Raw genomic sequence first — 13,564 nt, 5'->3', positions numbered from 1 at the left:
AAACTATGTTGCAAAAAAAATCCTGCAACACATCATATGTTGCAAAAAATATATTCTACGACATAATATTTATTGTAAATGTTTCCGCAACAAGACCTTTGTTGCGAAGTAAAGAGAGACGTTGAGCCACACGATTATGCCACATCCAACGACCGGCGAGGCGGCGGATCTTTTTAAAAGATCCGACGGCCGACGCGTAGTGGCCTCCAAAATGTATTGGGGTAGAAAATTATTTTACTAGCCTGAAAAGTTTTGTAGACTCTAAACTAAAGTAAAAGAGGTAAAGATACGAACATAAAGAACATCCAATCATAGAGTCCCGCCTTTCAAAAAAAAAGCATGAGTCACGCACTAGTCAAATTAGTAGTTTTTTCTGAGAAATAGTCAAATTACTAGCTGAGCTGTGACCATTGACATGGACTCGCACACTAGTCGCGCCTCTCAGGCCTCCTCGGCGACGCCTACAGAAAGGAAACGACGCCGACCAAACATCCGATCTCAAGTGGGGTATGTTGCTAGATTCTCATAGCTCCATGGCCGCCATCATCAAGGTGGAGAAAAAGGCATATAGGCTCTTCTTTTAGGAGGGGTTTTTCTTTTTGAGATATTTATTTTAGGAGGAGTTTTTCTTTTTGAGACAAAGATATTTTGAGGAGGGAATATAGGCTGCGTAGATTGGGCCGCACAAAAAGAAGCCTCGTCTCATCTCCGGCCCGGCCGGCTCAACACGCAGAAGCGGCCCGCATCTTCATGTCCAGCCCAAACCCAGTTAACATTGCTGCTTGGGCATATTCCGTCGCACCTGGAGCCCGAACGGAGAAAACAAAACACACGAGGGCCCCACTCTCTCCTTCGTCTCCCCCACCCCAACGCCGCAAATCCCCAATCCCTCGCCGGCGCCGGAATCCTTCTCCGCCGCCCGCCTGCCATTCTCCCTCGCGCCCTCCCTCACCACCATCCACCGCAGCCGATCTACAACCGCGGGGTGGCCGGCCGGCCGGCGGACTGCCGCGCGCTCGAGGACGCCGGCCGTCGGCGACCGGGGAGAAGGGCCAAGGCTCCGCTGCCGTAGTAGCTTGCGGAGGAGGGTAGGTCTCGGCGCGGAAGCGGGAGTAGGCGCGAAGGCTCCGCTGCCGTGGACGGTAAGAGCAGCAGCAGCTCTACTGTGGTGCCACATCGCCCAGTGACCATGATTGATTTCCGCCAGTTTGATTTATAGACGTCTGTCCCTGTAGCTGCAGGTCCATCACTGAGTAGAGTAGATACAAGGTGTAGCAGACAGGCGGTAGAGAGTATAGGATGGACATGGTAGAGCGGGTGTAGGTCTAGGGTTACAGGGCTGCTGGAATTGGGGGGAGCTATGCCGGGGGCGGTGGTAAAGGGGAGCCACTATGCCCGGCTGGCCTGATGCACGGTGAGGGTAGGGTGCCTGGCTTGACGGCGCGACAGCCGGGGTGTGTGGGATTTATGCCTCTCGGGGAGGGTAGTGAGGGGAGTTCAAATTCTTGTAGTAAGTATTTCTCCCTCCGTCCGGAAATACTTGTCGGAAAAATGGATACAAATGGATGTATCTAGAACTAAAATACATCTAGATTCATCCATTCCTCGGACAAGTATTTCCGGACGGAGGGAGTACTTAATAAAGAGTAATAAGAATAAGTAATCTCCTGCAAGATAATTGAAACGATATCCTCCTTGATCAAATTACTTTTGTTTTTGTTTGGGACCCTTGTCTTGTGAGACTATCCCCACCTTGTGGCACTCTTGACCAGTTTTGGTATATATGGGACTTATGCAATCCCATTTTGCAAAGAGAACGGAATGGAAATTTCTAGCCGAATACTAAGCACGTAAATTCAGTCAATAGGCTGACTAGCCGATTAATCCCTACTCCACCCGACCGAGCAGCTACAAGTTACCGATATCCTGAACATTGGTTCCACCTCAGCTGGCTTTGCCTTCCACTATGGTTATGCTACGGTTTGATGTAGTTTTGCTGGCTTAACCGAACTTATTGCCCTGTTGCCAAACAGCAGTTTTCCTATATATTGCAATTCTCTTCTTTCAGTAATTTCATCTTCTCCCGTTGAAAGAGCATGCCACAGTTTATGAGGCAAAACTTCGAACAGTCTAGATTATGTGTCATAAATAGAGGAGATGTAGCTACGTCTACATCTGTACAATTACTTTGGTTGTAAGCATCATGACATATACGGTGTTCTTATTGTAATGTTTGCATTCTCCCCCCTTTTCAATCCCTTTGTGATGAACTGCTGGGATTTACCTTGCATGCGTAAGTTAATATCTTGTATATTTGCAAGTCAGAAGCTCCATTGAGCCTCCACATTTAATTATCAAGAAATCATGTCTAGCAGCCTTTATTGCAGTTATATAGACCGTTGGATGGCACCTAAATCCTTCTGTGTTTATTGGTCCGTCTCATCTATGCACACGACCCAACTGGACTCAATTAGCAGCGTAACTCAGTCCTGTCTAAGTTTCTGTTTGACCCACGATGTCCCTTTTTTTGATCAAACTGCAAGATAACCATTGCCTATGAACATACATGCCAGACAAGTAAAAATTCACATGGAAGTTTGTAAACAATCTTTAGCTTCAGACTGCCACATTTGTAGGTTCTGACTAGCATATCGAACTTCATAGGACACAGTGAAGCTATCATCCAGATATGGTGAATGCATACAAGAAAGGTTTAATTGTCAGTGAGATAACAACTGTCCTGTTTTTTGTCACTAAAACGCTAATTTTTTGTATGCGATATCATATTTGAATACGCGTCAGACATACAGGCTGTCTGCCCCAAACTCTATTCACCGCAGCAGCTTATGACCGACGATGTTATGGTTATGTTTTAAACCTATCATCTTATATTATGATATTGTATAACCTTTTTGTTCTGTAGGTTGTTAGTGCCTTGACATGCCTAACATGGCAGCCTTTTCATTTGATGCTTGCAGTAGTTAGGTAGTCAGTTAAATATTTGGTTGTGGCAACATTGAGAAGTATACAGATGTGCAAATATGCATGTGCAGGGCTTTTGACAATTTGTCCAAATTGCTATGCAGGGCTATATTGTGATATTGAAGTGAAGACCTGTGGCACCTCCTGTACCTTTTGTATGGTATTGACAAGAAGTTCAACTGCCTGGGTGATTATTTTGGGAAAATGGACCGCAGTAACCTACCTCCTGGAAACACGACGCAAGGAACTCCTTATGCTAGTTTGAATCTACATGGTAACTCCTTGCAAATGCATGCTCCAAGCTCAGGAAAACATCTATTTAACCAATCTCAGATGCCAGGGAGTTTCACAATGCCTATCAACCGGGCTACAGAACATGATAACCCCGGATCCGGATTTCAGTTTGTAGAACATGGGAAAAAGGATCACCACCAGCAGCAGCAGCAGCACAACCATCTCATAAAGAACTCCATCAGTGACGACGAGGAGCATGATATGACTGAGGATGCTACTGATGCCCAGAGTGGCAAGGGCAAGAAAGGCTCAGCATGGCATCGGATGAAGTGGACTGGTTCGATGGTTAAGCTTTTGATTACCGCAGCATCTTACACGGGGGAGGATCCTGGGGCGGATTTGGGCGGCGGGAGGAGGAACATTACAGTAATGCAGAAGAAGGGCAAGTGGAAAGCAATATCAAAGGTCATGGGCGAAAGGGGCTGCAATGTGTCACCGCAGCAGTGCGAGGATAAGTTCAATGACCTCAACAAGAGATACAAAAGGCTTACGGATATCCTTGGTCGTGGTACTGCTTGCAATGTTGTGGATAATCCAGCACTCCTTGATTGCATGAATAATCTTTCCGATAAGATGAAAGAAGATGCAAGGAAGATATTGAACTCTAAGCATTTATTCTATGAGATGATGTGTTCCTATCATAACAACAACCGTGTGAATTTACCCGAAGATCTTGCACTTCAGCACTCACTACAGGTTGCTCTTAGATGTAAAGAGGAGCATGATCCAAGGAGGGATGCAAGTGGAGATGCTGAAGAAGATGACCATAGTGCAGATTCTGATTACGAGGATCATGACGAAGAGCATCAAGCAGTTCATCACAGTATGAGGGATCCTTCCATGAATAAAAGGATGTGTCATGCATTGGATCATGGTGATGCAGGTTTTCTCACCTCAAGCTCGAATGATGGTAGTGGGAGTTTGGATCCCCATGGCATCGCATTGGATATCAACAAGGATTTTACGGATGGAACCAACCTGTCTGTTGTGCGGAAGGAACTGGCTTCCCAAGCAATAGAGCTTCGGAAACGTCGCTTGCAGATTGAAGCACAGGAACTGGAAGTAACAGAGCAACGTCTAAAGTGGGAGAGATTCAAGAGGAAGAAGGACAGGGAAATTGAAAGGATGGAATCGGAGAATGAAGAAATGATGCTCGAGAACAAGCGTTTGGAACTTCAGCTAAAGCACAAGGAGCTAGAAGTTGAGCTTAAGCTAAAAGGCAATCCAGACCATGAATGATTTATGTTGGATCAGTCAAAAGCTTTGGTTTGCAGTATGGTAAGCATGAATGTTATGGATATTCTTTTTTTAATAGCTTTCACATTCTCTGGAAAACATGTGTCAGTGTCAGATTTTAGTCGATTCGATATTTGTGTCCCTGAGATATCTTTGCAGGTGTACAATAAGGGTTTTGCATAAATATAAGAAAGGCGTTAATTAGAGCATTAATGGATTTGCATAAATAAGAAAAAGCATCTACTTGTGAGTGATTTACACTACAATATCCATAATGCCTGTCATTTACATGGTGTACCTGGGTGATACATAATTATCGGATAGCAGATTAGGTGCAGACTACAGACAATAAACCATATGGCATATTAGCATATTACAGTGTACCTGGGTTTTGCATGCTTGATATCATTCCTTTCCATTGTTTCAGGTCGAAGTTGGCTTTTGACAAGAATATGGCTGTTCAAGAAAAAACCCTGAAGACCAACTCGAGACCCGTTGGACATTGTCGAGTGATCTTCTAGTTGCCTCTCGTTGTTGTTGTTGCCAACATTTGTTGTACTACCAGGCTTGCAGTAAGCATGTGACATCATGGTGATAACTAGTTCCTCAGCTCTTTCGGTGACGGTTTCTTCGGTTATGGTGAACATATAATAAATGTGTGCCGGACAAGGAAAGTTCACATGGAAGTTTGAAAACTACCCTAAGGTTCAGACTGTCACATTTTATAGATTCAGACTAGCATCTCGTACCTTTTGGGATCGAGCAGTTGGAAGCTTAATTGAATTGTGTGAAGGTATCACATTATCCATATGCTGCGGTTGTATGCAAGAACGGTATATTTTGTCAGTGTGTGTGGGTCCCGTTCCACCTCTTGTGAATGACATCATATAACAGGTGTGCTGTTTTCGTCCCATAGAAAAAGGACCCTCTTATTTGGTGAACACTAGCTGGGAGGGTGGCAACTTCTCTAGGAGAACTGCGAGGGCGTTCGCTGGGGTTCCTTCCCAACGAACGTTCGCAGTTATCATTACCATAGAAAACTAAATAAAGAACCGCAATGGGATTCGCTGGGAGTTCCTTCTCAGCCAACGTTCGCCAGTTAGGATTACCATAGAGAAAAGTAAGGATGCAAACTTAGAAACTTCGGATATCCTACGACCTTGATTAGTTCAACCAAATGAATTAAATTTTCAGAAGTGATGTAACTTCTGAAAACTTAATACTCTGCTGGTACCATGAGAAACACACTGCCGTATGATTTTTTTTGTGTGTGAATAAAAGCACCAATCCGAAGGTGTATGTTGCACATCAATCTTCAGTCAGCTTTGGTTGTCTCTATGTACACACTTAACTTGCACACATATCTTTACATGTCTCTGTACACTCTGATCACACAAATAGCTTAGTTCGGTACATATTTACCCAGTGTCTGTGTATGTTACGTATGCAGCGCTGCTCACTTCCTGAAGAGCTTCTGGGAGACGAGGAAGCCGATGGAGAAGGCGGCGACGCCGACGGCGACCACCTCCTTGTTCCTCCTCGCCATCTCCACCGCGTTGTCCGCCCACTTCATGTCCGTCAGCCCCTTGAGCTCCCCGGCGATGCGGTTCTTCCAGGCCGTGCATGTCGATGCCACCGCCTTCTTCGCCTGCTCCGTTTTTGCTTCCATGGCCGTCGCCGCGGCAGCAGCCTTGGCCCTCTCTTCCTCGCCGCGCCGCCTCACCCTCTCCGCTAGGCTCTCCGGGTCAACCTCCGCCTTGGCCTTCTCGCCGTCGGCAACCTCTGCCTTCGGCGCTGGCTTCTCTGGTGTCATCGCAGCAGCTGCTGGCTGGGGTGCCTTGGGCTTCACTTCTTCTTCCTTCTTCGACGCCGGCGCCGGCATATGCTCAATTTGCTTGCGCCTCTTGGCCTCCTCCATGCGATGAACATGCTCCGCGACCTGACGTGTCGTCCTGCCGAGCGTGCTCTCCTTAGGCTCACTGCCAATGACGGCTTCCTTCTTCTCGCCGCCGTCGTCCCTGGTAGCCGGCTGCTTGGCGCCGTTTTTCTCCTTCTTTCCAGCCCCGCCGTCCTTGGATGGCAGCTGGTGGGAGGTTAGCGGCGGCGGCTTGACGGCACCCTCCTCCTTGGACATCTTCTTGGCGCCATCGACCTCTGCTTGTGGCGTCAGCTTGGCAGCACCCTCCTCCCTGGGCATCTTCTTGGCGCCATCGACCTCTGTGGGTGGCGTCGGCTTGGCGGGCATGCTCTTGGCGGCGTCGTCGACCTCTGCGGGTGGCGTCGGCTTGGCCTTCTCCTCCTTGGCCGCACCACCGGGTTTAGTCTTCTTGATTTCCTCGATGCTCGTCGGTGGGGCCGGCGCCGCACCGGCGCGCTTGGGCACGGTGAGCGTGAGCACGCCGGCCTCGAAGCGGCCGGCGATGTCGTCGAGGCTGGCGGTTGCGGGCAGCTGGAAGACCTTGTGGAGGGAGGCGCCCGGCCTGGTGCCGCGCACGGTGAGCCTCCCGGCGCCGTCCACCTGCACGCGGAAGTCGTCCTTCCTGAAGCCCGTCAGTGTGAGCCGGAGCACGTAGGTGCCGGCCTTCTCCGCCCACTCGAACTTGGGGTCTACCACCGCCGCCGCCGCCGCCGGTGTTGCCGCCGGCTGCTGCTGGCTGGTGGCGGTGGCGGCCATGAGGAAGCGTAGGGAAGGAATCGTGATGGCCTGAAGAGTGATGCTTGCTCTGTTGTTGGATGATCGAGAGGTGAGGTGAGATGAGATGGGAAGGATGCGCCGTGTATATATACGACGTACGTAGGTGACGCATGGAATGTTTGGTTGGTTCGAAGCTTGGGCTGTGAGGAGATCTAGAGGAGCAAGGAGGAGAGCCGGGCCATGGATGCATACGTGTAGTGTAGTGTAGGTATGAAGAAGAAGTGTAGCTTAGCTTGCAAGCTAGTACTACATCCATGGAGTCATGGCCTCTTGGGTGGGGAAAGGTTTTGGGATCTAAATCTACGGATTCAGAAGCGAGGGAAGTTAAGCTATGGAGGTGAAGAAGGAATGCTTGCTTGGTGTGCATGTCATCGTCCGCCGGCCGCGTGTGCAGCACCGTGTTCACATCGATTGGAGGCCGCGCGCGTGACTGGAACTGGATCAAAATCGCATCTTCAATTTTACATCACTTATGTATAACTTGTCAAAAAATGGTGGCACGACTTCAGGATGCTCGGTTTCTCATCACTTAGAATTTTATATTCTGGCATAATTTGATTATGTTTTTCTGTCGATATTATTGAGATTTTCTGCATAAAAATGGTGCCGCGCTTAGAAAAACATTTTAGCTATATGTAAATCGCCTCAAAAATTAATTTTAGGTCAGTCGATTTTTGGGCTGTTCATTTCTGATTTAAGATCCGTGTACTTTTATTCTAGGACGGTCAGCGTGTCGTTTTCGGCTGTTTTTTTTTCTTGCCTAAATACATATTGGGCAGTCAATTCTTTAACGGGCCGAAGCCTATTCCAGAGCGAATAACCTTCCTCTTTCTCTTTTTTTTTCTGTTTTTAATGCATTTTTGCTTTTGTTTCTTCCTTATCTTTATTAGTTGTTTTTATTTTTTTACTTTTGTGAGTACTTTTGGGATGTAGGGTGGGTGTATCTATATACACACAGATACTATATAATATGTGCCCAAATTTCACTGCTATATGATTATTCTTTGTAAGTTTTGTATTTTTTTTCTTAAAGGGAAATACAAACTATACTAATTCATTTTTTCTTAGAAAACATCATTATTTTGATATTGTTTTAGTTTTATTTTCATTATTTTTTAAAGTTAATACTAATGCCACTAATTGAATCATTTTTAGATTTTTTTGTAAATGTTCCACTTTTATATGCTTATTCATGCATATTTTAGAATAGCGCAATTTTTATGTATTTTTTGTACAAATTATCTCACTGTTTCTTTTTTCATTTCCTTTCTTCTTAAATGGTAAATACTAATTGCACTAGTTCATTCTTCCATAGAAAATTTATTTATTTTGAATTTGTTTTATATTTTTCATTCTCTTTCTTTTTAAAGTGTAATACCAATGCCATTAATTCATTACGTCTTACTCCTTCTGATTCATAATGTGTGTCGTAGTTTTGAACTACCGTTAGTTCAAAACTGCGACACATATTATGGATCGGAGGTAGTATTAAACATCTTTTTTGCAGAGTACCACTATTGTATTCTTATCTTGCATATTATTAAAAACACACAATTTTCGTCTAAATTGTGTGAACATTTTGTCATTGTTTTCCTTTATTGTTTTCACTTTCTTTATTCTTGAATGGTAGTACCAATGTCATTAATTCATTCCTTAGAAAACCTCTTTTTATTTGTGTGTGTGTACGTATACGTGCAGGCACCAAATAATATGTGTGTAAATTATATGGAACACGAAAATGCATTATTATATGCCAATTCTTTGCATATTGCAAAAAGTGCAATTTAGTGCAAAGTTGTGTGCAAGTTTTAATTTAATTTTTTGTTTTCTTTCTTCTTAAAGGGTTTCATACTTTCTTAGAAATCTTTATTATTTTTATTTTCTTTCTTCTAAAAGGGTAATACCAATACCGCTAATTCAATTTTTTCTTAAAAACCTTCATTTTTTATTTTGATTTATTTTTTATTTCAGTTCATTTTGTAAGGGTAATGAGCCGTTTTAACACGCTCCCTCTTATCCCCTATTTTCACATGAGAGATAAGAGTATATAATAGATCTGGGCCGTTGATCTCATTAATTAATGGCCTGATTAACTCTTACCTTCTTACCTCATATGCAAAAAGAGGGGGTCAGAGGGAGCATGTTAAAATTTGCCAAGGGTAATACTGATGTTACTAATCCATTACTTTTAGGAAACACTTTTTTTTGCAAAAAAAAATCATTATTGCATGCTTATTTTTGTATATTATAAAAAAATATGTAATATCAATGCCACGGTTTTTTTTAGGAAACTTCATTTTTTTAGTATAGGGGATCATAAGGCTAGAGAAAGTAGATGTTTTTATGTTCTGTTATGTTATACATAGTTTGTTATTTTTCCTTTCTAAATTTGTATTTGATTAATTTAGGATTAAACATACCTATAATATTATTTTATTTATTTATTTTATATTTTCTTTCTTTTAAGAGGGTAGGCCTGGTGCAGTGGTGAAGTCCTCTCCACTTGTGCCAAAAGGTCCTTGATTTGAATCAACCTCTCTGCATTGCAGGTGTAACATTTTTGGAGAAACACTTCAAACCAATGCTGATGTTTTTGGCCACGAGACATGGGGATGTTTTAGCGGGTGTAGTCACGCATGCAAGTCGCTAACCGGCCAACATGCCCGGACAACCTTTTGTGTTTGGTAGCATGATTTTTTGAGCCGACTTGACGGGTCATCTGGCTTCTGTCGAGAATTACGCCTCGGACCAGATCATGATCTTTGGAGGCTTAGACTAGCCATAATAGAGAGTAACATACACTAGTAACATTTATATATCCCTAGAATGTTACTATTTTTATAGTCGGTAGTAACATAAGTGCGGTAACATGCAAAGCTTAATTTATTAGGTTATAGACTCATATTGCATTGGGACATGTGATGTTACAGTAACTAGCTAAGTTACTGAAACTACCTCTCTCCTTATTAACTCATTGCCACATAAGCAAATTTGTTGAGTTGGACTCGATGTTACTGCTAAAGTTACTCCCACTGTGGCTAGTCTTAGAATACGTCACAGATTCTCGCGGCGAGCTCATCCTGTCAGGCTGGACTCCCGGCCGGATTGAGGATTCAGCAGACATCGGAGGTCCGACGTCGGATCCGATCCCCTTCATGGATGCCGGGTCAAACCCCTCGGCGTCGCTAGAGCACCCCGACATGACAACTCTAGGCGATCTCGCCTCGACCATCGGCTCAGACTCTGGTCCAGCCCCTATCTCTTAAGACATGTCGGATGTAGAACCGACAACGGCGCTGGATTCGGAGTAACCCTCGGATCTCCTCGGCGCCGAAACCATACCGACCTATAAGCCGGGTGTACTTCGAGTCAGCCCTACCTACAGCCAGGCCATGGATCCTGAAGAGTTGTCTCACATAAATGAGATGCTAGATCGTATCCAGAGAATGTCAATCTCGGACAACAAGACTTCGGTCTACGACAACATCGGACTTAAAGCCGACAACAGGGAAATTTACATCCCACCCACCACCCACCTAGTTGCCATAGTCGATGACTTAACCGACGTGTTGGACTATGACGAGGCCACAGACATGGATGAAGATGCTAATGGCCCTGCAGAACACACTCCGCCTATGGTAAACACTGGCAAGTGGACCGCAATATCCACCTACAACATTTACACGACGGATACCCCTAATTCCACTCCAAGATGTCGGCGTAGACGCAGAAGGGGCAACAACGAGGACAACAATGCCCAACCGATCGATGTTACAAACTCTCACGTAGGGCTGTATATATATACATGGCCAACCGACCATGACCTAAACCTACTATCACACGATGACAACAATCCTAACCGGACTAGACTCCAACGCTCATACGGGCCAAGTACTATGACGAGTCGACATGCAAGCTAATTACAAGCCGGACATGATCACAACGGAAAAGAATTTTATGAGACCAGATCTTACGCGAGATCCATCCTGATAGATGACACGTGGCATTCATAAATCATAAAGCATCCCTCACCCCTCATTTAAAATCAGCGGGGGGGGGGGGGGTCAGGATGGGTCTCACCTGCTAAACCGCGAGACCTGGTCCCATATAATTTTTTTCCGATCACAACCCACACTTACGTCAAGGTTGACTCCAATACGTACTACTACACGGCAGCGAGCAAAGTAGCATCTAACTAGCACTTGCCTAACACTAAACTCAAGATTATTGCTAACACCGTCGGGTGCTGTCGATTGCTACTCCTGCCGCCCCTTCTTTCTTTAGGCTGAAAGAAGAAGTTTGGGTCAATTGACTCACCCAAATTATATTTTCAGTTGATTTCTGACCCAAATTATGTTTTCAATCGATTGGCTTGTAGCCAATTCTTTAGAAAAAAAGCCTCCAAACAAAATAAAGGTTGGGTTCCTCACGAGAATTTTGGAAACATATGCCAATGTAGAAATCTCATTTTATTTAGGGGGATGAAAAGGTTTATCCTTCCTTGCGAAGAAAGGGACAAGGAGCTTCATTCAATAATTATTATACCGAACATCTAAAAAACAGTTATTATAAGGATTCAACAAAGAAAAGTTCAAGCCGTCTTAACTGCATGCACGGGAGCATGAGAGGACATAAACAAAAGTTTTGGATTCCGGATGCGGAAAAAAATCTCATGTGGCACTGATATTTCCGGTTACCGTTGTAATAAAAAATACCGGGTGGATATTTTTAATGAATTTTCAATCTGAACAAAATTCATTTATAATTCTTTCAAATTCAAAAAATCGGAATATTTTCTCTGTAAAGCGATTTCATGTGGGTGCCAAGATTCATAGTTATCAGGCGGTAACCGTATTTTTTGTCCGGTAACCGAATCCCTAGCGGCACCTGCTCACATGGAGGTAGCAGGCTATATGATTGATCTTAACATTGCCCCTCGGTAGGGGAGTCCACGACATATCCATTAAAATGTGGCTTCTTGTGATATATGATGCACCCTTTGAAGGCTAAGAAGGTGGTTGTGCGTGCTTCAAGAGATTAAGAAGAAGAAGTGAAATGTGTTGAAGAAGAAGATGATACGTCGTGCTCAACAAATGACTAAGAAATATTCAGGCATCATGGCTAACAAGGGGAAGAATCTCAAGGGAAGATCCTTTCGGAGAAGAAATTTCTATACTTGTGATAGTCTCGACACTTTGTTGTGGATTGTCCCTTGAAGAGAAGACAAGTCATATAAGGTTGTACTAAAGAAAATATATTCTCCAAGTTCTCTAAGAGAAAATGATGTCAAGGTGCCAATCCATGAGGAGTACATGTCCAACAACGATGAGAACAAGGACGGGGAGAATGTGGGTACTGTCTCCATAGCCATGCAATCCATGCCATCCTTCTCCTCTAGCGACCTCTTTGACGTACCCAACAAGATTGAGCCTATCACTCATCGTTGCCTCATGGCTAAAGAGGTAATAACAAAGTCTGACTCCCCTAACCCACCTCTTTTCATGCCCAACTCTCCTTGTGAGCGGTTGGAGGATGAGTGTGATGGTGGTGAGGAGGATGGCGTGGATGCATCAATGACCTTTTATGAAAAATCTTCATGGTGGGACTTGTGCTCTCTTTGGCAATCTCTTGAAGACACTCTCTGAGCACGGTGACTTTGTTGAGACTGTTGAAAACCTCCTTATAGTGGAAAAAGAGAGAGTCAAACTCCTTGAGCATGAACTCCAAGAACTGGGAATCATGAAGGCTTCCCTTGAGGAATACATTATTGGCTATGAAATTGACTTTGTTAAAATCAGTGATTAATTCTCTTGCTAGTGAACTTGAGGTGTCAAGTGACATAAAGAGTAAACATGATATGCTTCAAGTTGACCATGCTAGGCTTGTTGAGGGCTTTGAGCTCCTTGAGAAAAGCTCCAATGTTGTCAAATGAGAGCTCATAGCTCTCACCAAGTCATATGCTCCACTTAAAGAATCTACCTTTAAGTCTCTTGCCAGCATTGCCCCCATTGATATTCACTATGATGCATGTTCTTCTAACTCTACACTCGACTACTCCTTGAGGAGAATAAGAAGTTGAAATATCAGCGGAGAAAAGGTTTGTGTCTTGCATTCAAAGGGAAAATAACCTTAATGACCTTTAATCAATCGAAGGGAATATGTTGCTAAGGAGGGAATTGGGTTTGATCCTTACTCGAAGAAGAAGAAGAAGACGATGAACAAGAAGAAATATAGAGCTCCTCCTCCACAACAAAAGATAGCTTTTGTGCGAGAAGGGCACAATGAAAAGGAGCAGTGAAAGGAGAAAGTTGGGGATGGAAATGTTACTAGGAACAAGGCCATTCCCAATGACTTTGT

At 44.2% G+C, this 13,564-nt stretch overlaps 2 protein-coding genes across 2 annotated transcripts; one reads left to right on the top strand and one right to left on the bottom strand.

Annotated features, from left to right (window-relative positions):
* The first annotated feature begins 807 nt into the window (after nt 1-807).
* On the top strand, nt 808-5,358 carry LOC125532136 (stress response protein NST1-like). The gene is made up of 3 exons (XM_048696296.1): nt 808-1,142; nt 3,087-4,554; nt 4,940-5,358. Exon 2 carries the CDS (start codon nt 3,187-3,189, stop codon nt 4,513-4,515), a length of 1,329 nt encoding a protein of 442 aa, XP_048552253.1. The 5' UTR covers nt 808-1,142; nt 3,087-3,186; the 3' UTR covers nt 4,516-4,554; nt 4,940-5,358.
* A 385-nt stretch (nt 5,359-5,743) lies between these two features.
* Nucleotides 5,744-7,277, bottom strand: LOC125532143 (inactive protein RESTRICTED TEV MOVEMENT 2-like). The gene has a single exon (XM_048696304.1). The coding sequence runs from the start codon at nt 7,184-7,186 to the stop codon at nt 5,969-5,971; it is 1,218 nt and encodes a 405-aa protein (XP_048552261.1). The 5' UTR covers nt 7,187-7,277; the 3' UTR covers nt 5,744-5,968.
* Between the last annotated feature and the right edge of the window lie 6,287 nt (nt 7,278-13,564).

The sequence above is a fragment of the Triticum urartu genome, chromosome 1 (assembly GCF_003073215.2).
Source record: "Triticum urartu cultivar G1812 chromosome 1, Tu2.1, whole genome shotgun sequence".
In the NCBI taxonomy this organism is placed as follows: Eukaryota; Viridiplantae; Streptophyta; class Magnoliopsida; order Poales; family Poaceae; genus Triticum; species Triticum urartu.
This window is presented reverse-complemented; position numbering and strand designations above follow the sequence as displayed.